The 27171-nt window shown below is 39.2% G+C and overlaps 1 protein-coding gene across 2 annotated transcripts in view; it reads left to right on the top strand.

The window, feature by feature from the left end:
* STK4 (serine/threonine kinase 4) overlaps positions 1-27171 on the top strand; it is a 49792-nt gene that overhangs the window by 2080 nt on the left and 20541 nt on the right. Inside the window, exons 2-11 of one of the 2 annotated variants that reach the window (XM_041122449.1) lie at positions 789-869; positions 1722-1850; positions 4367-4481; positions 5023-5187; positions 5597-5764; positions 6338-6475; positions 7128-7256; positions 7692-7745; positions 9560-9746; positions 23188-23345. In XM_041122449.1, coding sequence (XP_040978383.1) covers positions 789-869; positions 1722-1850; positions 4367-4481; positions 5023-5187; positions 5597-5764; positions 6338-6475; positions 7128-7256; positions 7692-7745; positions 9560-9746; positions 23188-23345 — 1324 coding nt within the window. The remainder of the gene's footprint in view (positions 1-788; positions 870-1721; positions 1851-4366; positions 4482-5022; positions 5188-5596; positions 5765-6337; positions 6476-7127; positions 7257-7691; positions 7746-9559; positions 9747-23187; positions 23346-27171) is intronic. The other variant, XM_030009487.2, reaches the window with a different exon arrangement.

A 27171-nucleotide genomic window follows, 5' to 3' on the forward strand; every position in this document is an offset into this window, starting at 1 on the left:
GTACAGGTGGACTGAAACAAATGTGGTTGGTCGTCTTGTTGCTTTGTGTATGGAATCTCCCTGAAAGTTGTACTGGGGGTGAGGGGGCCTAAGTGAAGGAACACAGTACGTAGCATGTTTTTTTTTCCGCTAGGAAGTATTTCAGCTGACTCTTATTAGCAGTGTATTTAAGAGGGATGGACCAAGCAGCATTAAGATCCTGAGTTACATATCAGTTTTTTTTTTTTTTTTTTTTTCCTTCTGATAGGATATTCCTAGTATATGTCTAGGCCCACAGAGTCAAGATCTGAACTTCCGATGTTAAAAATGTACAAGTGAGATCAATATTGCCTCCTTCCTCCCAACAAATGTATTCCACATATACTTAAAGGCATAAGGGAAGATGATGTTACCTTTTGCAAGGCCTTAGTACATATCCTTCCTAGTACATATCCTTCCATACAAGATATTGAACTTTAGTAGGTATGTTCAATAGCTGCAAGACTGTGCAGTGCTGTGTTGGGATTTGACCACCAGCGTATAGATCCTGAGATGTGTTTCCGCCAAGAGCAACGGTAGATTTGTATGCCCAATCACATTCTGTTCTCTGTAATTCCCAGTCCTCTTTTGCTATTAGATACTAATAATATTCAGTCACGTGGTCAGGTGAAATAAACTTACTTCATAATAAATTTACTTCATGCTAAGCCTTGTGTACCTTTAAGCAGTGCTATTTATTCTTCTGTTTCAACACAGCCCAAACTGCCGTAAAATTAAATGTAATGATTTGTCTATTCTTACATATACAGGCAGCTGAAGAAGTTAGATGAAGACAGTTTAACCAAACAACCTGAAGAAGTATTTGATGTATTGGAGAAGCTTGGAGAAGGGTATGTGTTCTATTACAATGTGCCCAATGTATGTTTCTCTAAGAACAAATCTGTGTAATGGGTATGTGTTCAGTGGTCTCTTTTTTCACTTTTGTCATGATCCCATTACTGCAAAGGTATGTACCAACATAGTGACAGTGTTTGGCTAGTAACAGAATAAAGAATTTGTTTCACAAGGGTAGGATCTCTTAATCCAAACAGCTTATGGCTCAGTAGTAGGGAGTTAAAACATTGTTAAAAAATGCCAGTTTGGACTTGATAGGGCTCTGTGGGAACTCAAGAGGTTTTGTAGTTCATCCCTGGTACCTCTTGCAGAAGATCCGCGTGGTGGAAATGAACTGTTGCATTGTGCCACTTGGTAAGGCAGAGCAGCATGGGAACGCTCAGTGAGTGACATGTTTGCCTTAAGCAGTTCATTTGAAAAAACTGATTTGTAAATCTGCCTGGCTGGTGTAAGTAAAGAAGCTGGAAATAAGACAGATAATATCAGACAAGAACAACCAAACCTCTGTGACCAGAGCTGTAGTTCTTACTGATGCTCAGCTGGTACTGTATGTTGGAAAAAGAGAGAATTGTATTTGCTGGATTTGTGTAAAAGGCCATTGCAAAGCTACAGGCAGTGTAATGGTGGTTGGCTCTTTTCTGACCATCTCAGTGAGCTGTGACTTATTTGTGGTATTATAGTGTTTAGAAGCTAGTGGACTGATCATTTACATTAAAATACAAAATATTTTTAGCAGAAGGATAGTTAATTTTTTACCTGATGGTTGCACTTGCAAAAAGCAAAACAACAACATTTGCGTTTTAAAAATGTTATTGTATTAATTGTTTGTTTAATATTTTGTTTCATAGTTCCTACGGCAGTGTCTTCAAAGCCATTCATAAAGAAACGGGTCAAGTTGTTGCAATTAAACAAGTTCCTGTGGAATCTGACTTGCAGGAGATTATAAAGGAAATATCCATAATGCAGCAATGTGACAGGTAAATGTATACTGCAAAACCCGTTATTGGTATGCAAAGAAAAGTATTGTCTATGATCTGGCATTTAATCAAATAAAAGCCATGATGTTGCCTTAAATGTTTTTTAAAAGGCCGGACTTGTACGATCAAGTTACCTCGTATCAACTGAGTCATGTTAACTGACCATTTGGGTAGTGTTAATCCAAGCAAAGGTAAGACAACAAAAATTTAGCTTGCAACAAGAGAGCATTAAGCTAAGTTGAATAACCTTGCACTTGCTGCCAGCAAAGAGCCAAGCGTGTGAGCAGTTACTGCCCATCTCCCCATGCGCCATCACTTGTTGAACAGTGGTAACTTGATTGTGTGCTAGAACAGCAGTTCCCGTGCCCAAAGGGTTAATGAATTCTAAACAAGTTTTGGTATGGACATAGAAAACTGGTAGAAGAGGGTTTTTCATTTGTTTGTTTTTAAGGGGCACGTGGATGAGAGCCACTAATGCATGACTGCTCTTGCATGTGCATAATCTACATGCTGTCATCTGCTTGGGTGGCACAGTTGTCCTTCCCAGCCATTTTCTGCCTGTGCAGGTTCTAGTGCAGTACAAGCTGTCTGCTGATCTGAGCATCCCTGGAATAACTTGCTGGCAGCTCTGCAGGCTGATGGTTGGCTCTCTGGGTTGTCTTTGCATGTTTCTTATGGTAAAAGGTGTTGTACTAACTTAGCTAATGAAGAGCTCGTGGGTGCAGAAGACCTCCTCTCAAAGTGTGTCCTAGGCTGAAAGTTTAAAATACACAAATTTCTTCTGGTATTATGAATGTAGCCTTAAGAAACACTATCTTGATGGACTTCAGGCTTGGAAAACCATATAAAATAAATTACATTAGCAATATAAAATTATGGTCCCAGTCATTTACTCTATTGCATTCCACTCGCGCTATCTTTAAATGAAGGTGACTGGTGGCAGACAACAAAATGTAACTTTAAAATAATTTGTTTGTGAAAAATCTTACTGTGTAAGTTGGAAGGCATTACTAAGTGTTTCTTTCTTAAATTTATGTCGTGGTTTAACCCTAGCCAGCAACTAAGTACCACACAGCCACTCACTCACTTGCCCCCCACCCAGTGGGATGGGGGAAGAGAACTGAAAGGAAGAAGGTAAAACTCGTGGGTTGAGATAAGAACAGTTTAGTAGAACGGAAAGGAAGAAACTGATAATGATAATAGTAACAATAATAAAATGACAATAATAATAAAAGAATTGGAATATACAAAACAAGTGATGCACAATGCAGTTGCTCACCACTCGCTGACCAATGCCCGGTTAGTTCCTGAGCAGTGATTCCCCCCAGGCCAACTCCCCCCAGTTTATATACTGGGCATGATGTCACATGGTATGGAATATCCCTTTGGCCAGTTTGGGTCAGCTGTCCTGGCTGTGTCCTCTCCCAACTTCTTTGTGCTCCTCTAGCCTTCTTGCTGGCTGGGCATGAGAAACTGAAAAATCCTTGACTTAGTAGAAACACTACTTAGCAACAGCTGAAACCGTCAGTGTGTTATCAGCATTCTTCTCATACTGAATCCAAAACATAAAACTATACCAGCTACCAAAAAGAAAATTAAGTCTATCCCAGCCGAAACCAGGACAATTAAATACTAACTTTGTAAGGCCTAAAATGAGACCTTACAGTTATGAACAGCAGAGGGAGTGAATCACTGGAGCATCACATTTTCTGTGTGAGCATTAAGGGACACTATGCAGTGTGACTGACTTGCTAGTTCTACAGTATTTCATTAGAAAATATTCAGCAGAGAATAGATTAAGTGCACTTTTATTCCTTAGCTCCATTCCCATAAAATCAGAAACAGTCTTTCTGTTAGTTTTCTGCTTTATCTTTTCCAGAGGACAGATGGTTATTCTGACCAATATACTTTACTAGGTTGTTGGCTTTTTGGGCAGCCAGAGAGCTGACTGTGAGAGACAGTCTTAGGTTGTATTGGATTCCTAAAATACATCCTGGACTAAATTGTAGAAACAAGCAGGTGCATGTAGTAGTCAGGGAACATTCCTCTTAACATTATAGCTATTTTCCAGCAAACTTTGGACCTTATTTAATGTTTCCATTTGGTTGCAAATGCTCTGCAGCAGCTTTACCAGGGACTGCCATGGTTTGTTTCTCATTCCCTTGTCCTGCCTTCTTGCTTGCCACAGCACTGACCTTGTTGTAATCTGGTTCAGGGAGCTAAACCGGATTGAAGGCTAATCGCTCCTTATGTCTATAGGATTTATTTTCAGACAGTTTAGCTCCCTGAACTGACTTACTGGCAGGTCAGATGAGCACTGCTGTGGGGAAGAGGCTTGGCAGGACTGCAGTAGCCCTGTGCGAGTTCAGACTGTTTTGGATCAGGGTTTCAGTGGTACTTCAACTCTGAATTTCTAAAACTTACTTAGGGACTCTGTGGTGCATTTTGCATATTCAGTTATGTTGGTTACTGGTATTTGACCCTTTGTTTTATTCTCCTTTTTTCACATTTCATAGTCCTCATGTGGTGAAATATTATGGCAGCTATTTTAAGAACACAGACCTGTGGATAGTCATGGAATACTGCGGCGCTGGATCTGTGTCTGATATTATTCGATTACGAAATAAAACTGTACGTCCTTTCTCCTTTGAATGTATTAATGGGAAATATGGGTGTCCAGCAGCTCAAGGAAGCTGAGTAGTGGGGGCATAATTCTCACGGTGTTCAATGCCTGACACAACTGTTGGCCATAACTTGAGATGCAAGTCCTTTGTTCCTCTGAAAATGAGAAAACTGATTACGTTATCCAGATAACCAAAACTTGATCAGTGTAATCAGTGGAGCAGATTTTGGTTTGTTGGCTTTCCTGAAAACCTGGACTTATTCTGAATAACAGACTCTACTTTGTCTTACTTTGGTTATTGCAGGATAAGAATTACTAGCTGAGAAAGGGTTTTGTTATGTGAAATAGGGTACGTGTGTATATGTATGCTAGTTGTAATCTAATTCTTCTACATAATGCTGTAAGCTGCTAACTAATTTCTCATTAGTATGGCAACCTTTAGTGAAGGGAATTAAATGGCAATTAGAGAATCTTGGGAAAACAGACTGAAACGCAATAGTGTTACATCTCAGCAACTGTTAGGTTGGCAGTAACTCTTCTTTTCTTTAGCTCACAGAAGAGGAAATTGCTACAATAGTGCAATCAACACTGAAAGGACTAGAGTACCTGCATTTCATGAGGAAAATACATAGGGACATCAAAGCTGGAAATATATTGCTAAATACAGAGGGACATGCTAAACTTGCAGATTTTGGAGTGGCAGGACAACTTACAGTAAGTAAAACCAAGATGGTTGCATACACTTCACTTTATCTTTTAAACCTGCATGCAAGTGTGATGTGCTTGTGGAGACTTTGAGAAATTCTTCTAAACTGGTTTTTAGCACTTTACATCAACATAATGAGATACTAAAACAGCAACGCGTTAGAGCAGAGCTTCCTCTGTGGAAGCCACTATACCTAAGTAATGGTTTGCAATAGCATTTACTGTTTTATTCAGGATATTTGTAACTTCTGTACGCACATTTCAATTCCTCTTTGCAGTCCTCTGTATCCCAGTCTTGCTGAATCTAATAATGCGTGTGCGTGCAAGTGGAAGATAATTAGGATGATAATTCATTAATTAATGTTTGTGGCTAATACAGTTGCCATTGTCTGGATCTTTATCCTGCTCTTCTTCTCAGGACACCATGGCAAAGCGGAACACCGTTATAGGGACCCCATTTTGGATGGCTCCAGAAGTGATTCAAGAAATTGGGTATAATTGTGTTGCAGACATCTGGTCTCTGGGAATCACTGCAATAGAAATGGCTGAAGGCAAACCACCATATGCAGATATTCATCCTATGAGGGTAAGGACTGTGGCCTTTTAAAACGTATTGCTGTATGTAAAGGTCTTGCTACTGTAGCTGGTTGAATAATATATCAACATGCCATCTTGCTTTTAATTTAGAGTAAATTATTTGTTTTCTGTCAGTTCTTTGTACTGTTGATTAAATGAAAAACAAGTCTTTGAGAAGGAAAATCTGCAAGGGAAGGAAAATGACGAACATCTTCTGTTAAGACATAGCTGAAGCTCCCTGTGTTGGGTGTGATGAAACATATTTTGAGCTGTATTATCCGAAGTGATTTTTTTTTTTTATGCAAGCACAAATTTTTAAGACTTAAAAATGGCAGATTCACACCTTTTGGGGCACATAACACCTCAGACAGAAGTGTAAGCACCTGGTGAGAAAAGTCTGATTTCTTGCTGCTTGATCCCTCTGAGCAAATTTGTGTATAATACTGGCACAAACTCTTCAGAAGCAGCAAACTTGAAATGTCTATCGTTCTTTAGTACCAGTGTATGTTTGTGTGTATGTATGTTGTATTGTTGGAAAGCTTTAAACTTTGTTTGGAAATCTGGAATATTCTTCTGTTTTCAGGCAATTTTCATGATTCCTACCAATCCGCCTCCAACATTCCGGAAACCAGAGCTCTGGTCAGACAATTTTACGGACTTTGTAAAACAGTGTCTTGTTAAGAGCCCGGAGCAGCGTGCCACTGCAACACAGCTTCTGCAGGTCTGCCTTTTCTTACAAGAATGTAAGCTCTAGAGAAGGCTTGCTAGGGTAGGCAGTGCTGTGTGTCTGTTGAGATGTTGGTTTCATTTCTTGCTGCTCCTGCCCACTACAAATTTTACTTTTTAATACCTCACTTAGAAAATCTTACACTCAACTTCAACTTTTCAGTTCTTCTCTAAGAACCGGTCTAACTTCAACTTCTTATCTTTGTCATCTCTGGGTTGTTTTTTGTTTGTTTGGCTTTTGGAGTTGTTTGGGGTTTTTTTACTTTAAAATTCTCACCAGCACTGCCAAGAAACTGCCTCTTGAAACACTAAAAAGGGGAGGCTAAATGAAAGTGATTGCTCTGAATGGTCTAGGCATGGTGATGATCTGTGTAATTGGTTCTGGACAGCTAAGCTGTTAAAGAAAGAAATAGAGTTGTGGGAGCGGAATGAGCCCAAGGTCTCACAGCAGTAGTGCCTTTGGAGCATGATGTTGTTTGGAGGGTGGGAGGTCTCCCTCCTGGGCCAGACGGAAGTATTGGATTTTTATTTTAGTAATATATTGAGTTAAACCTTAATTTTGATTGGAGGTAGGCCATAGTAACAGTGTTTTACTGTTGTATCTCGGTTTGGATGCAGTGCTTATTTGTTTTTAAAATACTTCTCAGCATCCATTTGTTAAAAGTGCCAAAGGAGTGTCAATTCTGCGAGACTTGATTAATGAAGCAATGGATATCAAGCTGAAACGTCAAGAGGCGCAACAGCGTGAACTAGATCAGGATGATGAAGAAAATTCAGTGAGTATTGAATAGCAACAAAGTCCAAACTCTTGCTCCTTTCATAAGGCTTAGCCGCTTTGTTTTTTGTTTTTGCAATATTTTGTCCAATTGCCTGTGGATTTGACTTAGTTCTCGAGTTTTCTACTTTATGACTGCTTAACCCGATGCTTGGTCCCTGCTCAATCTTTTTATTTCAGTGCGATAGCCAGCATGTATGGCTTACCGTTTAGCTTATAGTGTAGCTTGAGACCTGTGATTGAATAGGTCTACAAAGTAGTGTATGCAAAAGACTTGATACGTTTTCCCAGTTGGATTATATTATTTATGCAGTAATGAGACTTCTTCATTGTAGATTCAGGTCTTAGACTGCTCTCCTAGTATGAAATAATAATATCATCTGTGATGCACTATGATATAAGTATGTTGTGTTGTTTTACTATTGTTGTGCTTTAGAACCCCCCTTATAGAAACTTTCTACTACACAAGAACAACCGACAGAAACCTGAGGTGAGGGCATGACAAGCGTTCAGGGGATTGCTGTGAATTTAAGTTCGGGCTCCTTGTTTTAGTGGTTACAGCATGTGAATATGGAAAGCATGTTGAAAGTTGTTCTTTGAGCCTCTGCCTGCTTCAACCTGAATAAATGAAATGGGCAACGAAAGGCATTGTATGCCAGTCCTTTTCAGAGGTTAGACTTGAATAGCATGGTCCACACTATCTGTGCGGAAGACATTGTTCATCTAGTTTTCCAGTTTAGGACCACCTATTTATTCAGTGTGGAAGTTACTTTATTGGTCATGGTGCCATGATGTTGACTCTAAGAGTATTGTCCCTACCCTCTCATTTCTGACTGATCTGGAGTCACATTGGTGAGAGATTGTGTCTATGTAGTGGAGTTGAATGGTCTCCGTCGCTGTGTGTGTTTTTCCCAAAGCTTCTCTACTCTGTGTCTGCCAGCAGAAAAGGGTTCCCAAGCACTTCCCAAGTGCTGTGGAAATTTCTGCTGTAGTCTTTTGTTAAATGATGTGTAGCTAACAAATTTATTACTTCCTCTCACCCACTCATCTCCACATAACATTAATTTTCTTCCATTAACATCTTGTGTAGTGTTCTCCTCCTCTTGCTATTGGTTTTGAGGTTGGGAAGTAAATTATATAGACACCCTTGACAGAACAGATAAAATGTATGGAACACCAGAATGTGGAGTGGTGGTGTTCTTTCTTTCAATGACATTGAGATGGAGTATTACAGCTTGATGTGCGAAACCCGTGTTTTGCCTCTTAACACTAATGCAGATCAGTAAGCCCATGGTCACATGTAAAGAACTGCAGACTTCGTCCTTGTAACAAAACATGAGCTTCTCATCCAAGGTGAGATGCCTGGAAACTCTGCTGTAAACCTAGAAAGTGACTTCTGTTCTTGCAGTTTGAATAGCTGGTCCACATTTCCAAGAAACTAAATAGATTGTAGAAATTTTGACCTTGTTCTTCATGAAATCCTGGTCACAATATATACTTGGTGAAGCACATGCCACCTAATGAAACTACTACATCTGGCTAACATAATTACCTGCCAGGAAGGTGTCCTATCAGAATTTGTTTCAGGAGCTTGTGTTTTCCTGCAGAGTCAGTCTCATGAGCCTTGACAACAATAATTCAAAGTTCTACAATATTAGCACCTGTTAACAAATGGAAAGATAAGAAATAATTTTAATCTGAAAAAAATGACTAGACTTTGATAATTTATTTCAATCCTTATTTTAAGGATTTGCAAATTCAGTTCATTTTTCTTCAGTGCTTCTGAAGTTTGTAGCAAGTAAAACTACCTAAACGTTAAAGACAGACTCCTAAAAAACAGGGTGATCATTTTTCTTCAGTGCCACATGCACTCCAGACTTAGACCTGTTGCTGTCTAATAACTAATGACTCCTCAGTGAACTGTACCACTTGAGATAGGGGGTTTAGATCAGTGTTTAAAACTGCCAACATGAATAGAAACATTAATGACTGGATGAGTATTGTAATCTACTCTTACAGACAGGTCACCAGGTCAGAAATGAGATGCAACTTGGATTGAGAAGCTTCTGCTGATTTATTTATCTGTTCTCTTATTTATCATGTTGGCAGAAAAGTATGAAGACTTTTCATTACCTGTTTGGAGATGATAGGGAGAGAACTAAGTGCATAAACCAAAATGTCACTTCTATGTGTATTTGTGAAAAACTCTGAATTAATAAGACTTGCCAGTGTCCTTGAATACAGGCATTCCTCATGGGACTTCACCACAGTCGGTAAAAATGTATTTACGGCATCCTTGTACAGGAAGAAGATGAAACCGATTCAGGTACCATGGTGAGGGCGAGTGGAGATGAAACTGGTACCATAAGAGCTGTCAACACGATGAGTGATGGAGCCAACACAATGATAGAACACGATGGCACCTTGGAATCCCAGTTGGGTACAATGGTCATTAACACAGAAGAGGAAGAGGAGGAGGGCACTATGAAAAGTAAGACAACATCTTTAACTTCTAGAATATTACTTAGGACCTAATGTGGGCTATGATATGTATTCCTAACCTGCTTTGATAGTTTTGGTAGCTTATTGTGATGTCTTTTGGTTGTAGGGAGCTAAAACTCTTAAGGCCAATGCCCTCTGGCAGTAGAGAAGAGACACCCTTTCTAGGTCGAAGTTTCAAGCCATTATTTTTAGTCTTGCCCTGGGTATAGCTGATGAGTTGTGCACAATTTCCGCAAGCTTCTGTGCTGATCAAATTCGATCTGATTCTAGCTAGTATGGGGTTTTTTGTTGGTTCTTTTTTCTCTGTTTTGTCTTTTTCACAGAATGTAGAGGAGGGAGACTCTAGCATAGGGTTAATCAAAAAATTTGTGTTGCTTTAGAAGGTGATCTGGCTGTAACTTGGCATCTGAAAGCAGCAAGTCTGTTTCAGAACTGATGCATCAAATTAAGGGCTACATTATGAAATGACAAATACTTTGCATGTTTCAAGCACAGCAAGGCACGCAGTGGGAGGAGCTAGCATCTCTCTAGACTTTTGTGTTTCTTTAGTGTTACTTTAATCACTAAGGACAAATGAATAAACTGTGTGTTGTTCTTCTGAGACATTCAAGTTGAAATCTGTTCTGCCCTAAAATAGAAAAGCTTACTAAAACTGCAAACCTTGTCATAGGATGTAAGATCTGAAATGATGTGATTTTGATCCCTGATAGTCTGTGGAAGACCTCACAGCTTGAGCTGGAAAAGGGTTAAAAATGTTTCTTTGATTAAAGAAATGGCAGGGAGAGCCTCCCTGGAAACGTATGACTAGAAGAAAAAGAATCTTTTCTCAATTATGGATTCTCATAGAAATCCGTTCCCACTGATTGGGTAGTCTCAACAGTATTGAGGCAGAGGCACTCATAGATGACTCAGCTGGCTAGCATAGATGTTTGCTTAAGGACTGAGGAAAATGCTGAGTGAGGGCTCAGTAGTAAAATATGACCATCGTAGGCAAGGCTTATTCTTTTGGCTCTGCACTGCTTCCAAAGACTTCCTTGGCCATCTGCTTTTGAACCTTTAGCTATTGTGGGAGAGGAAAAAATTCTCAACAGGAGTTTGGAAAAATCCTTTTCCCAGGAATTTCTGTGTTGAAAGCTTCTTCCATGTGGGGGTCCTCTAGAGCTTGTGGAAAGATACCAGTTTTGAGAGTGAAATTTCAGCAGAACCCGTTTAAAGAGTTTTCCAAACACTGATTTAGCACATTAAAAAAAACAGAGCTGTCGGCCCACGTAGCAGCTTGTGGCAACAAAGACAATGGAGTAATGCCATTGGGTTTTGTGGAACAAGGTAGCTCTAGCAAGGGGACAGGTGGATGCTTAGAGTACCTAAAAGGTCACCCGAAGAGTGGGATGTGTTAACAGCTGTAAATAAACCTAGTGAAGTTGCAGTGTCTTTACAAATAGACAACATGGTTAGTTTCTCATCATCAGTGTGTATTGTTCCATTTCATGATTCACAATAATGGAGGTTTTACTGTCTGGCGTGCTCCTGCACTGGCTACTAAAGGTGCGTAAGTAAAGTGCCTCTTCAGTTTATCTTCCTGTGTTTATCTTCCTGCTTATCTTCTCACAATCTTTTTAACCTTGCAGCGCTTGTAACTCAAAAGCATCTAATGCTCTCTACGAAGTAGTGTACAGAGTTTTGAGGCAATGCCTTTGATAATACCTCTTTTGCAAGGACATACTCTCATTTTGAGTAAAATCAGTTATGAGGATATAGCAGTGTCCTTAATATAGTGTAGTTTCTAACCTCAAGAGGGAGCTCCAGAACAAGTTCTTAGGAGCTCTAGATCTCTGTGACTAGAAAGTCGAGTTTGTCTTTTAAACCCCCCTTAGACTTCAGACTTCTTAAAAACGCTCTGTTCTTCAACTGCAGCTGTGTAACAGTATTCAAAGCTGAGTATGCGGCAGAAGTGCTTGAGCAGCTCTGCCTTCTGGAGGAAGCATTTTGAGATCCTGGGTGCAAGTGGTGGTTGGCACTGGTACTGCTTTCATGTCGATGGGTTTCACACAGTAGTATCTAGTGAAACAGAGCTGCACTCAGCACTCTCTGCTGCAGGTTGTGCTGCATTTTAATAACTTGTACCTTGATTCCAAGAAATCTGATGTTAATAACAATTATTGTACCAGACTAAAACTTAACTTTTCCTTAACACGTTTTTCTCCTCCTTACCTGGTAGCATAATTCTGAAATTCTGGCTGCTGCAACAGAACAGTTGTGTTTGCTTCTTGGACACGCTGCAAGGCAGTGTCTTTGAGCATCTTACCCTTCATGTGAATTGTGTATAGCTCTGTTTTTCAGCTTGCTGTTTCCATATTCGTGTTCTCATAACATTCAGTTAAATTGATTTAACTGTAAAGCTCATTGGTCTGCTGCAGAATTCTCTGGAGCAAGGTCTTTTTGTAATCTTAAATATAAATGTAATAATGCTGTTTGGAAACCACTGAGTTTGAAGAAGCTTCATTGATTCATATTTTTAAAGATGTCTATATTTCATTTGGCAGCTTGTGTTATGACTCACAATAAAAGCTGTTTTAAGTCAATAAAAAAGTTCTGATTTTTCTTGCATGGTATTAGTAGGAGAATTTAGCTTCCCTAGGTGTCTTGAGTTTTTTAACTGCAGGCTTCTGAGCTTGTGTCCTAGCCCTTACTTCTAATTTAAAAAACTAAATCTGTGTATTCATCAGTTTTTGGTTTGGTTTTCTTTCTTTTTAATCTAAAAAGTGTTTATAGGACATTGAAATACGATGCTTTAGGTAGGATTGTCTTCAAAATCTCTAGCAAACAACTTCCAATAACCTTGAAAGTGATTCTTGCATAGATCGGTTCATGACTTTTCAGGCTCAGAGGAAAAGCATTTTTAAATTCCAGTATTTTACATTGTAGGGGAAGTTTTGTTTTGTAGTCAATTGAGCTGTAATTCTGTTTGCTTAAATTCTTTCATTTGCTTGGCTTTTTTCTGGGCATTCAATATAAATACTCAGGCAGCATTAAAAATGTCACTATGATATTCTGTTATGCATTTTGAAGGCACTCAAGTGATTGCCTGAAACCGCAGATACTAAACTGTGCTGTGACACGTTTTACTTATAAATTGATTGCTAACAGATTACTTATGGATTGCAGTTAAACTATTGCAGGAAAACTTTGGAAGTAACTGAAGAACTATAGATGAACAATGATTTGTAATAACAGACATTTCCATTGTGCTTGAGAGCTGGAATAACTTTTGAACTGTTAATATGTCTGAAATAATCTTTTAAAAATTTTTCTATGAGAGAATGTATAGTGCTAGTAAACAGTGCAGCATTTTTCACTCTCTTTTTTTGCTTTTTCTGCTCTATTTGCTGTAGGTCTTTAGAAAGTGGAAACTTGGCATGAGTTTGTCTCTTCGATTTAAAGAGTGGAACATAATTTTATAATAAAGCAGATAAACATATTGCCTTCCTTGGACACTGCAATACAATCAGATCCAAGTGAAATAGGATCTAGTTTGTCTAGTACTATAATCTGTCCTATTTCCTATGTTAAAGTGTCTCTTGCTTGTTTAAGCACCAGATAAAACGACACTGGAGAATGTAGAACTGCCAACAGTGGCGTGAGTTGGGCTGTCTGGTTTTTGGGTCAAGATGAATGAGGGATCTGGAGTTGGTGGAAGAATTGTGGGTGTGGGGTTTTTGTTAATGTGGCACACATTCAGTAGAGCATCTGGGGCAGAGGTAGAGCAGAAGTTCTAATAACGCTGTTGCCTCTACCTTGATAATGTAATGTGCAGGTAAAAATTTTTAATAGCTGGTGAATGTGTAAAATAAAAAATTGTAGGTTTCATTCTTATAATATAGTTAGGCGTGGTTTGGGTTTTTTTACGCTTTTACCATGCACGCACTGCTAAGCATGGTTGTGTCCTTTTAAAAACATACTTCCCCTTTTGAGGGGAGATTGAGTTTCACTAGCAGATTAAATGAGCTAAGATGCAAACTTGGCAATTTGCTATTAGAAAAATGATTCAGAGTAAGCTTGTTAGTCTTGGTGGCTTTGTGAGACATCCAGTGGGTGACACTTAAACCTGAACCAGAGAAGTGTTATTGCCAAGACTCGGGAAACCTTTTTTCCCCCACTAATGAACCTGTGATTTTTCATGTGAAGCAATGACTGTAAAAGCTGTAATGTGAACAGCAGAATGAATATGGATGGCAGAAGGTTTATGTGACTGCATTAATATTATAATTTAATGGAGTATTACTGGTATGTAGCTGAGGTGTAGCTTTAGGTGGTGTAATATCAGTAGTTGTCCAAAAAGTGCGGATGCATGTTATCCAAATAGCTGATGCAGGTACTGTAGAGAATAGCTCCACATCTTGCCAGGATTTAGATCATGTGTGCGTCAAAGCTATTGGATGTGTTTTGCCTCTGGTTTTCTCCATAGACAATAGCTCTTCATAAGCAGCTTCCGACTACTTAGTGTTATTAAGGTCCGGTGGTACAGTTCTGTGTTTAAAATAAATTGGTCCATTTAGGCATCATTGGACCATAAAACACTCTTAGCGTTATGCATTTAAATAACACTGTTTATAGAAATACCTACATTGATTAAATTCTTCTCAAACTGTAAGAAGCATTGTACTGCCACTCTTGAGGTGTGGAGAATACAAATCTTCACAGATAAGTCTTCCAGTTGTGTTACTTTTTGACTTTTATCTTAATAGCAGCCTTGCTGGCAAACTTGACATAAACAGTGGCCAGCACAGTTTGTTTAAGAATATCAAGTTGTGCGGACACCCAGACAGTATTTTTGAGGAATGGGAGGAGTTTTATATGCTGTCATTTTGTTGTGGGCGTTTTGCTGTGGGTTTTGTTTTTTCTGCTTAAATAGTGGTAGGCTAGTGGACGTCTGTGCAGTGGGCTAGCAGTTGAAGTAGGGGTTCTGTGCAGACTGAAGCATGAGGAAAAGTTAAGTTTGGGATCTAAGTTGGATGCTTGTCCACCTTTGGTTGTCCTGACAAAGCTTTGACAAAGCTTTAATGCTAAGACAAAGTTAATAATCTGTTAATATTTATATTTTCAGAGACATTGAAATTGGAGAAAGAGATGTATGTGTTTAACATAGCTATTTTTGCTGTTCCTAACGCTTTATTATTAAGAACTCCTGCATTTGTGATGATGGGGGATGGAAAGTTGGGGGATTTTTCTTTTTTTTTTCCTGGACAGAAGCATTGCCTTGAGGAAGATGGGAAGTATGACTAACAGAGTCCTGAATAGCTAGCATACAGGAGGCAGTATGTTTCAGGAGACTCAATCAAGAGACAGAGTAGTAGAAAATCACTAAGTATATCTCTGTCCTGCATGCATGCATATATTTGCACTTACAGGCAAACTGTAACCTACCTGTCTCTTCTAAGAATAAATTCACTTCCTACTGGATCAAAATAAAACCTGGAGAAAACTTTCCTCCTGAGCAGGAATGAGGAAAACTATAAACTCTTAAATTCCTTAATTGCAGAAGTTTAAAACCAAATTTGTTTTTACCAGCAGATTTTCAAGCTTCAGGAAAAAAGTGTTGATTGCCTTGTTTGCTATTCTCTCTAGATAAGCAAATGAGTTTCCGGGTTATGAATAGAAAGGGTGTTAGCAAATGCTTACGTGGTTATATGCCATTGGGGGAGCCTGAGCTGTTCCTCACAGCATGCTGGACCTGAAGACTGCATCCCTGGTTGCTTCTCATTAAGACTCATCAAAACCTGAGCCAGATGATGCAGGATATGAAATGTTCACTTCTTGCTTGATGCACCTTCATATCTCGCTGCCTGTGTCACATACTGTGGTTACTGGACTAAATTGGCAATTCAGCTAATGAGGTAAAAGACATAAGGTGTCCACTTGACATGAAAATTGAAAAATGGAGGAAAATTTGTGATGGAGGAAGAAAGCTGCTATATATTTATAATCTTTTCTGAGTTTTTATGTAAAAGATCGAAAAGGAGGTAACCTGGTCTTAAACAGCTTTCATTACTGTGAGGATTTCCTCCTCTTTCAGAAAGTCCTCCCTTGTATATACCACAGCTTTTGGTGAGTGTTGGTACTCTTCTCCTTAGGTGACTTTGATGTCTTATATTCATTAAAAGAGATTGGTTAGGATACCTAGCTTTGATTTTTGTGGTCATTTAGGAGCTCCTTAATAGCAGGACCTGTCAGGTATGTTCTGCTTTGATTTAGTCTGAGATAGGCCATAATTATGGGAAGACTTGTCCTCATAAGCTTCAATAGATATGAAGTGTTATGTGGTCTGCTTTTAATGTGAGGAAATCTCAGCTTGTGTTGCCATGGGGTGAATTCATTAATGATGGAGCACTTTTTGCTCTGGTTGAATAAATTGGTATCTCTGCTCTGCTGCATAAAATGACTCAGTCCTGTTCATACTGTACAAATTATGCTGTCCAGCTGCTAAAGTTCAGCTGTGATCTCTAAGAAACAGCCTGAAGCAAATAAAACTGCAATTCCATTTGAAATTTAATATTAATGAAGTGTTGCTTGCACATAATCATCAGGCACTGTTTTGTGCATCCTAAATACGTGTACATTTTCAATCTTAAAGTTACATAATTCAATCTAAAGCAGGCAGAAGCTTACTGAGACTACTGGGGACTAAGCCTGTTATGTGAGAAGTCAGTGAAAGGTCTATGCTTATTTAGACCACTAAAATGAAAGATGACATTGGATATGACAACTCCTAAAAACAAAACAAAAAATTAAAAACGGGCAAGGAGGGAAGGTGAACACTGTAGAGGATGATGGTTTAAATGCCAAAGAGCTGAGGTGTGCTCAAGAACAAGTGCATATACGCTGGCTGCCCATAAACTTCAGACTGGAAATGAGAGGGTTTATAACTCAGGAGAACAGCAAGCCTGTCAACAGCAAGGACAAAGCAAACCAATTGCTTTACAATAGATCTTGATCACTCTGTGAAAGGGACTATATAATCTTGTATAGATAGCAAAAGACTATGCTGCTTGTCCCAAGGGATCCTTTCTGGCATTATGTCTGGCTAAAGGCAGTGATAGCTCTGCTTTCTTTAAAGTTGATATGAGTGCTCTTTACTACATCTCTGCAGAGCTTTTTTGAGCTCCTGCTCACAGGGTTGCAACTTCCTGAGCTTTCTGCAGGGCATTCGTGATACTTTCCTAGCATTAAGTCAACTTAAAAATTTTTGGTCTTGTTGCTTCTGACACCTCATTCTCATAAACGCAAGTATTCTCCAGAGCTGAAGCCAGTTGTATCTAAAGATTGCAGCCTCCTGAAACCTTGACAAATACATATATGTGTACCAAGTATCATGTTTTAGTTTGATACTGCTAATGTAGTAATTAATCACTTCATTGTTGTTGATTTACATTACCTTCTTTGTAGATGAATTTGTAGCATGATCTCCTGGACTCTTCCTAGCCACAACTCTAGCTCCAATTTTTGTGATGTAAGGGAGGAAATCTCTCACCGTGGCTTCAAGAATAGGTATTTTAAGTATTAACTTTATAAATTGACTTGAGTAAAGAGCACACAAAATGCGTTCCTGAGGTTATCTTTCTCTCATGACAAGCTTTGTGACTCTAGAATATTCACCCTAGGTAGATAATAGCAATCTCTTTCAAGAGGAAAGAATAATAAAACAAGGATTATTCTGCTGTCAAGTTTGAGTAGAGAAGAATAATTTTAGAGAAAAGCAGAAATTCTAGTTTCATTACTCAGCAAGCTTGTTCAGATAGATAGAAGGACTTTGTAAATCCCACTTTGCTTTTGAAGGCGTCTTTGAAGCTTTTGAGCTTCTGAAAATTTTCAATTGTGAGAGCTAATTTGACAAAATCAACAAAATGAGTACTTTGATTTCTGGGACTAGATGATACTGAATGATCTGGTTTCATGGATATTCTCTACTATGGGGGGGAAAAAAGTAAATATCTTGCTGGTTTAATTGACTATGCTGTTTATTCTTTATTATTCTACTTTCTCTGCAGCATCATATAGAAATAAAAATGGCTTGAAGGCTCTCCACACCTTCCTTGTCATCTTTTGCTTGATGTAAGGAGGTCCGTATGCTGCAGTCAGCCACTAAGACTGACCTCTTCCATTCCCTCAAGTATTCGGACAGGTGACATTTTCTGGGAGGGAGCACACTGCTTAAGTTTTAAGGAAAAACTTACCCTTGCTGTAGCCTGGCAGAGGTGAGGATCCAGTATGCTAAGGCCACTGGCTGTTGCTGATGTTGCCTCGCTGGCTTTTTGCAGTGCCCTGCCGGTATCTGTCAGTTGTCTTTTGGCTTGTCTGGGCTGTTTGTGCTTTGGGTAAGGACTGTCCCAGCTTGCATGGTACCAGATGCAGTTGGACTTGCTTTCCACTGCTGAAAGGGTAACACTATTAGTGAAATCAGTAGTAAGCATAGCATGCTGCTCCTTTAAAAATCAAAATCTAAGGGGATGTTTGTTGTTCACAATTTACAGCATTCTCTACCTTTGGACCCACCAATTTCACATCTTTTTCTGTTCTGACACGCAACAATACTGATGTTCTAAACCTGACTTTATACCAGACGGCACTTGTGATTTTTTTTGCGGAGGGCTTCTGCTCTTTACCACATGGCAGGCTGAACGACGATGGGTCCTCCCAGCGCCTGTGGCTCTGTACAGCTAGCCCAAACCTGTAATTCTGCAGTCAGCTGGACCGGCTCCAGCAGAGCTGTGGTGTTCCATTTGTGTAATTAATACAGCTCCTAAAAGATGACTAAATATCTAAACGGTAGACCATTAATGGCTCCAGGGAGCTCTCGCGGCTCATCCTTATAAGCAACTCTTTAGGTTCTGAAATAAATGCATGGTGAAGCCTTTCTTGTCACCACAGGGTGACCTTCTCATAAAAGGCTCTTCTCTGTCACAGTTGTGATCTCACTTTCTGTCAAATGTTCATATTTTAGTCTAACCCCATAAAACTAGAAAATTAAATGCTTTTTGGCACAGACACGTTTAGTGCAGTGTCATCTTTCAGCAGCGTCTGCTTCTGCAAATAGCAGTGATTGATTTTTGTCTTCAGCTGCCTTTTATCAAAATCTTAAAGATATAGTGGTGTGACTCTTGTGTTGAATTAATAGCAGATCATTTTTGGAAAGATGACACTGCTGTTAAGTGCCAAGATTGACGAAAAGAATCCAGTCGTGCTGGGATGATAATTTATTTGGTGTAATGTCTGTCTGTCTCCAGGAGGGTTTCTGTCAGTCTTGCTGCATACACACCGCTACTAGATCATAGCAGCAACTAAAATTTCAGGCATCTTAGATCTGTATTCTGGCTATTTTTCATTTTATATTATCTTTTTTTTTCCATTTTTCGTTTGTCAGTTAGCAATCTCAATTTTTAGCAGTTTAAACAAAAACCAAACCAATGCTAAATAAAGATGCAGTGTTACATGTTGATGTGTAGAAATGTCCTAAAATTGATGACTAAATGTTGCATGTGTTTGAAAGGCCTGAGGTGACTGCAAGGTTAGAGGTGTCTGACAGCGGGTGTGAAGGGCATGAGTCGCAGAAGAGCTTGGCTTGGCAGGGACCTCTGGGAGACATCAGTCTGGTTCCCTGTGCAATGGCTAGGACCAAGTGCAATGTCAGATCCGGTTGCTCAGGGCCTTGCACAATTGCTCCAGCCCTGCTCCATTGCACAACCATCCCTGTTGTGAAAACTTTCTTCCTTATGTTCAGCAGAGTTGCCCCCTTGCTGCAGTTCAGACTCTTCCTCGCATCCTTTCGCGAGGGAGAGTGGGGCTATGATGGCCTGCTGGAGTGGGAGACCGCAGCTAGAGCCTCTCCTGCCCTTCCCAGGCTGAACAAACTCCCTTTCCTCCCACCCGCTCAGCATGGCAGAGACCCCTTTGGTGTCCTGGCAGCCTTGTGCTGCAGCCCCTCAGCTTTTCGGTCACTTGTACTTCTGGGGATGAAAATCTAGTTGTACTCTTCGGGATTATAAACTACCCCCACCACTTCATGTGCTTTCTTCTTTGTTGCTTTCATTTCTGCATGAAAACAGAAGTTTTATTAAATAAAGCTTGGGTTTGGATGTGCCTTTCAATAATTCAGTGATGCTACAATAGGTTGTTCAGTAGATGTAACTAGTCGTTTACAGATATTGCAGTTCTTGGTAAAATACAAGATGTGGGGAAATGAGCATGATTATTTTAAGTGACACTCTGAATTAAGCTCTGGTATGAGCTAACAGTCTTTAAAAAAAAAAAAAAAAAAAAAAAAAAAACCGAACTGAATAAGCCAGTGTCACTGGAGTGAAACACTTGGTTTCAAAGTCTCCTGTGCTGCAAACGATTGTTTTCAAAACATAGAGTACAAGTTTCATTTAGATTTTCTTTTTTTCTTTTTTTTTTTTTTTTTTTTCCTCCCTTAGGAAGCCTGAATTACTGAGACCTAGGCTGGCTGCTAGTAAGCTGTGTATGGATTAGCCTAGTTAGTTATGAATTCTTCTATTTCTACAAAATTTGTTGGTGTTAAACATTGCCATGATGGGGCATAACAACTTACCTCCTGCTTCAAACAAGCTGTACTGCAGCAGAATACAAGGGGTGTATTTACTTCATTCTAAATAAATGTTTTATCACTTAGCTGTAATTGGATTGCTATTGTATTTCAGTAATTATTCCCAACAGCAAATCTGTTTTCTACTTTGCAGACGTGTCTCTTCCCTGACTGACCTTCATGCAGCCTGTCTGAAGGTGTCTTTCTTGATCTAATTCTGTATGATGAGTTTTTTGGTTTTGTTTGTAAAAGAGGGGGAACTACTGCCAGGGGTAGAATAATTTGTCTTTGCTCTAGTTGTCATGGTGCAAAAGTATGAGCACTTCAGTTCATGCCTGAGCTTTTAGCTGGCCCTGGAGAGGCAGTACAATGCAGTGCTTTTTCAAAATGCATCATGACATTTCAGGCTGTGTAGAACCACACTTCTCTCAGTATCACAACCCAAATATCCTGCCAAGTTTTCTCATACTTTGCGGAAATTTGTTCTGTATTTAACATGTCTGTAGACAAATAACTTCCTAAAGTATCTCATAGCTGACCAAGGAATTCATACACTTGTCTGATGATCAGACAGTGTCTGCCAGGGAAGTTCTGGATCACTGGATGGCAATTTTACGTGCAAGAAGAATATTCGGTGATTAAATCTTAATGGGTTTCCAGAGTAGCTAGTATTTTTTCAAGAGGAAAGCACGGCTGAATGTCCTTAGTGAGGACTGTCTTGTGATAGCCTGCCTTCTGGACAAACTTGTGGAAAAGTCAGTGTTACGCAGACCCCACAAACCCATCAAAGGACGGCTCCACCCGTGTGCTTGTCTGAAGCTCTGAACTTCTGGTTGATTGCCTGCATAACAGATTATTTCAAATGTATGGCATTCAACAGTGAACTTACTTCCACAGTCCAGAATTAGGCTATTCTGATGCCATTTTCTGTTAACTCTAGTTCTAATCCTGCTTTCTGAAAAGGATGGTTTCTGCATTGCCTAAAACATATGTTTCAAGTATGAGTAACCTACTTCAGTGCCTAGAGAACCATATTTTATCAGAACAAAAACATTTTACTAGGTATTGTTACAGTGCTTACTTCCATTATGCTCACAGGTTTTTGTGAAGCATTTTATCATGATGAGCAGTACAATGGCATTAAGCTGCGAGTAGTCTTTAGCTGTGTTTGCAGCTGTCACGGTCTTGTGGTGCAGCCCTGTTGAAGCATGTTTGCTGTGCAAGCCTGCCTCTTCATTTAGATGCGACTCTTTACAAGATATTAGCTGCGCTGTAACTCACAGGACAGGCCAGTTTTAACTGTGAGTAGTCTGGGCAGCATCTGATGCTGTACTGGTTCCACTAGTAAAGAAATCTTCCTTTGGAGATACTGAAAGTCTTTCGGTCTTGACTTGCTGTGAAGATAAATTTTGTGTTTTCTTCCTGTATTGGCTTTTATGCTGTCTGTGCTAGGAGTCAGTATTTTCATCCTTTCACTTTTCATCACTTCCTTCCCTATTGCGCTGTCATCACCCTACAACTGAAGCTGCCTTCTGTTCATGGACCCCACCTCCTCTCTCTCCAAACAGCGCTGGGGATCTGCTTTGATCTGGGAACTTGTGACCCTGCGTTTCTTCCTTCAGTGATGGAAACCTGTTTGCTGAATGGATTGCTAGATTTATTTGTATGTAATGGTACTTAAATCACATGAGCAGGGATTCGGATAGTGTGATGGTTAAAGGAAGAAGGGATACATTAGTGCTCATATCCCTAATGCCACAAGCTATGCAACGTATCTGGGCACCCTGTGACAATGTAGTTTTACTAGCTCATTGCTCTTAATGCATCAGCAGCGTTCCTCCTTTTCATTTAACTTTTGGTTGTTCTAAAGAATAACTTAGACAAATGAGAATAATGTAAACCTAGTTGTGCTAAAGCTTTGTGCTCTTGGCTATATCCTTTCTTCTCCTATCAGTATGTGTGGATTTTTTGTTATCAAGAGTGATGCTTGGGAGGCTTATGAGACCTGCTCTTGCAACTCAAAGTATTCATATTTAGGGGGTTATTTTGACCCCTCTGTCTCTCTTTGTACCCTTGCCCATTTCTTGTTACCCCAAGTTTCTTAAATGCAGTCTAGAATTGAATGGTTAATCTATATATCTGGCTTATTCAAGTAATCCACTAAAAGTGTGTTCAGAGGAATTAACCTACAAAAAGAAAACTAGGGCAGTAAACCTGACAACCTACTAACTGACTGTTTGTAAAAAGAAAAAAAAGAAGCTTTGCAAACTGGTTAATCCTTTCTGCCCAAGAAATTTAGAACTTGACTACTTCTACCCAAGTTATGTGATATTTGTATGATAGATGTGGTCTTTGAAAGCCTTGCTTTTTGTACTGTTCCATTCATAAATATAAAAATTAGTTTCTGCTTGTAAAACAACACTGTTTAGTTTTGGAACTTTGTGTATTTTGCAGTGCATGCAACCTCACTGGGATGAAAAAAGAACCCAACCTCTCTAGTTGGTAGCAGTTTAGTTCTAGCATTCAGTGCATGAAGCTCGGTTACCTGGTAGTGTGTTTTGATGGATTGGATTGCAGGTCTAGAGGCCAAGGCCTCCAGCATTGTAATCACTTGTGTGGTAGGCTTTAAGCATCCCTTCTCTGGTTTTCTCACTGTACAGTCAGTTTTATGATTGAAAAGCTGCTGAAAAACCAGTACTTTAGCAAGTACTTTAGCAGTACTACGTGATTTAGTGTGGGCTAAAAAAATAAAATCACTTTTGGGCATGATGTAAGGCTGTATAACTGAAAATATATTTTTCAAAACTGTTTTTTTTATTTTTAATATTTCCAGGGAGGGATGAAACAATGCAGCCAGCCAAACCGTCATTCCTTGAATATTTTGAGCAGAAGGAGAAGGAGAATCAAATCAATAGCTTTGGGAAGAATGTGTCTGGCCAGACAAAAAATTCATCTGATTGGAAAGTACCACAGGATGGAGACTACGAATTTGTAAGTCTATACTTTGAAATTCAATCATTGTGACAATCTGTAAGATTTTTAGTCAGAGCTGCTATAAGATTATTTCTTGTTTTGACAGACTAATGGAAACTTGAGGAGATTCTAATTGCTAATGCATTTGGATGGGGCATTTTGAAAAACTCATTTTCTTTAGGTATTTCTCAGTAATCATAACGAGTCATTATCTGTATAGTTTCCTTGTTTAAAAGCAAACAAACAAACAAAAAAGCCTGAGGACATGAAGGTACAAGCTATCTTGCTTTACTTCCCCATTATGCATTTAAAATAAAAGAATAGAATTCCAGATGGCAGTTAGGAAATGCAAATCCTGAATGTGTAGTGTTTGACAAAGAACAGTGTTAGAACCATTGAATTTACTTGTTTTTTCTCAAGCTTTGGCACTGGGTTTTGGTTTATTATACAAATGTTGAGCTTGTCTTCATTTCTCTTTCAAGCCCTCAATTTCAGTCTTCCTAACTAACATTCACATGCTCAGAATTTTCAGGAACTTTTCAGAAGTCCAAAGAAAGATCTACTATTCATAAATTTGATGTAATTTTTTGTGAGGATGGAAAATTTCTGGTTTGAGTTCAAAATGCCAGAAGATGAACGCTCTGCTGAACACCATTCCCTCCACTGCGTTTTCTTTCAATGATACTTCACTGCAAGCACTTCTTGCTTTAAGTGCATTGTGCACCCTTACGATGTCTCTTCATGTTGCCCATGGTTTAGGTTGTCACGCTGCGTTCAGTAGTTGGTGAGATTCACTCCACCTTCACAAAGCAGTGTGGAAAGCGAAATCCCTCTGCTAGTCACAACTTGAGGAAATGCTTCACTTTAAGTCTGGAATAATAGCTGGAGCTTTTCATTCTCTTTGTACAGATTGTATAGACTACTGCTATTACATATATTTTGTTGTCTTTGGTGCTGTATCTCAGATTTTCTTATTTAGACTGAAAAGGATGGCTAGCTGAGGAGACCTGTTGCATTCTCTCTCTTGTAGCCCTTTGCACTACAGTTATGTTTAGCCTGAAGGCTTAAAGTCACTGCATAAACATGTTTTGCAAAAATAACCTGCAAGCTGCATGTGTATCACAGGGTCTGGGCCAAACATGTGATTCCAGTCGAGTCAGATACTTTATCTCATTCACCTTACATGCTGTAATTTAATTTAATGATAAACAATTATTTTTCAATGTGTGGTATTTCCAAGGAAAGATGGGCTGGTTTGGAGTATCTTCGAAGTCTTTTGTAGTCTGCAGAAGATGGCCCAAGGGGAAATTTGCTGTAATTATTTTACTTTCTAATTTGGTTGATAACAAGTTTAGCAATTATCCTTATTTCCACTGAGTAGGATGTATTCCACCCTGCATACCATGAGCCTTAGGTGCAGGCTACACCCGGTGAGCGGCACAGGCAGCATGGATGACACAAGGAAAGGTCGGTGCCATTCGAGCAAAGAGGACCTACAAGTATTTTTAGAATGTGGAAAGCAACTGTTTGACACGCATGTGACCTTGTTTACTGATTTCCATTAGTACTGAAGTATTGCCATGTGCATAGATTACCAGTATGCTGGAAGCAATAAAAGCTAGCAATAAAATGGGATTTGGGTCACCTTCATGTAGTAATTTGTAGAAATTTTCCTTCCCAGCTGTATGTATTTCTCTAGTTCAACTGTGTATGAATATACCAGCCTGTCTTGTGTGCAGATTTTGTAAGAGAGTTACTTTCTTTTCTGTAGGATAAGAAAAATGCTTGAAAGCAACCTTAATAAATACACATGGGTATTTGTATAGTCCTTATCTGAGGGTTAGTAACAGGAACCTCACATTGTGTAATGCCTTTAAAGACTTAAAACTGGGTATTTCTCCCATTTGGCTAAAAATGGATCAATTTGATGGCTAGCTATGGGTAAAAGTAATGTTTATTAATGCTTTATTAATTGAAATCATCAGTGCAGTAAGCATTGTGGAATAAGAAAAAAATACATTCATTAGGTGTATCAAGTACATCTGTCCTAGGCTTGCCTGCAGCTATAACTTATTTGTGCATTGTCAAAGTAGGTAGGTTTAAGCGGACTTTGTCTATAGAGTTTGCAGGATTCCAAGTAGAGATGAGATCACTGGCGTGCTGGGTGAATACTAGTTTCTCCTGGGCCTTAAGAAATGATTGAAATATTATTGCTTTGTGCTACTGCAGAGTAGATAAATATGCCTTGTCCTCTCTTCTGTATTCTTCTCCTTCCTATGTCACTAGCACCTGGAATCCCCTGTCTTCACAAAAAAAAAAAAAAAGGCAATATTAAATTACAAAAGATTTTTACTCTTTTCCCCTGTGGCAAAACCATTTGACCTTTTCTTGACTAACATTGTTCCTCTGAAGCAGGCAAATAAGACACTATTTATATCATGGTGGCAATGTCATGTTAGATAAGGGTTAGATTGAGTCAGCCCCATCCGCTGCAGAGTGGAAAACCCAGAGATCCTGTTCTAAAAGGTGATGAACTCCATTCCTCTCAAATGTGGCGCTCTGGCTATGTCCTGGTTGTGGCCAGAAATGGTATAAACCCAGTGTATTTCCAGCAGTGTATTTCCAGCCTTGGACTTCTGAGGTAGAGGTTATTATTAACTGATTAGTGAATGCCTGATGGTGTTAATGTTTATCCCCACTCATGTTTGAACAAGGATCTCTAAAGATTTAAGCACTGCTTGGTTACGAAAAATGTTTTCAAGAACATTATGATTTATTTAACATGGGGGAAAAAAAATACTAATTATGGACAAAAATTCTTGCTTTTAGGAGGAATATAACAAACTCTAATATGAAAATGCTGCAGGGGTAGGCTGTTAATGGGCAGGCTGCATTGTATGTAGAATTCCTAATTGCCATAATCAGATCTCGAAATTTTTGTAGTTGAATTTAATTTTGCCAGTGAACATTAGTCACATACTGTTGCACAGACTTAAATTAATAATGCTAGAAGATTTGTTTAGACAATGTCATACATTTTTTCACTTTAATCTTTCAGTAGTACTGTAACATACAGCAAAACTAATTGTGCAGTGTTTCCTGCCCTTTGACAGAACAAACCCTTTGCTTATTCCTATTTTAAAAGCCTTTTAACTGCTCTGAGCAGGTCAGTATTCTAATATAGCATGTGGCTGAAGTGGGATCACTTCTTTTTATTCTGCCCCTGCTTGAAAGGCCTTCAGTCTTGCCAAACCTATTGTAGCACGTATTTGTGGATCATCCAGTCATGAATGTTGTGTATTATATCACTAATCATTTTATTGAAAGCCTGTTTTATTAGCAAATTAGCAGCTTCCAGCCATTCATGGTTTATGGTAGCTATGACAGTACTGAAATGTTTTCAGTTTTATTTCATGAGTTATTTCATGAGTGTGGTTTCACTCGTGAAAAATGAGTGGCAGTAGTGCCCCTGTCAATCTTGACTTTTGCCATCATGATGCAACTGCTGTTGTTTTAATACCTGTAGTGTTGAGCTTAGGTTTTGCTGTAAGTCTAAGTCATAATTTTTCATGTATCAGTGAATCTATGCTGATTAAGTATCCTAGGGGCTTGTTTTGGATGTGGAGTCAAGTAGGACCTGAGCTTTTATCAGATGCTAGAGCAAGAGTACTGCAGGACATCAAGTCTTTCTGTAGGCTTTACACAAGGAGCTGAAGCCATTTGCTCCAAGGCTTTTTTGATTCCAGCACCTGTGTACCTGCTGACCATTCCTGGCCTGTGTAAGGCAGCTTGTCAAGACCTTAATTGGTACAGACACTTTTACGTTGGCTTCAGCTGCTCTTGC

The sequence above is a fragment of the Aquila chrysaetos genome, chromosome 3 (genome assembly GCF_900496995.4).
Source record: "Aquila chrysaetos chrysaetos chromosome 3, bAquChr1.4, whole genome shotgun sequence".
NCBI lineage: Eukaryota > Metazoa > Chordata > Aves > Accipitriformes > Accipitridae > Aquila > Aquila chrysaetos.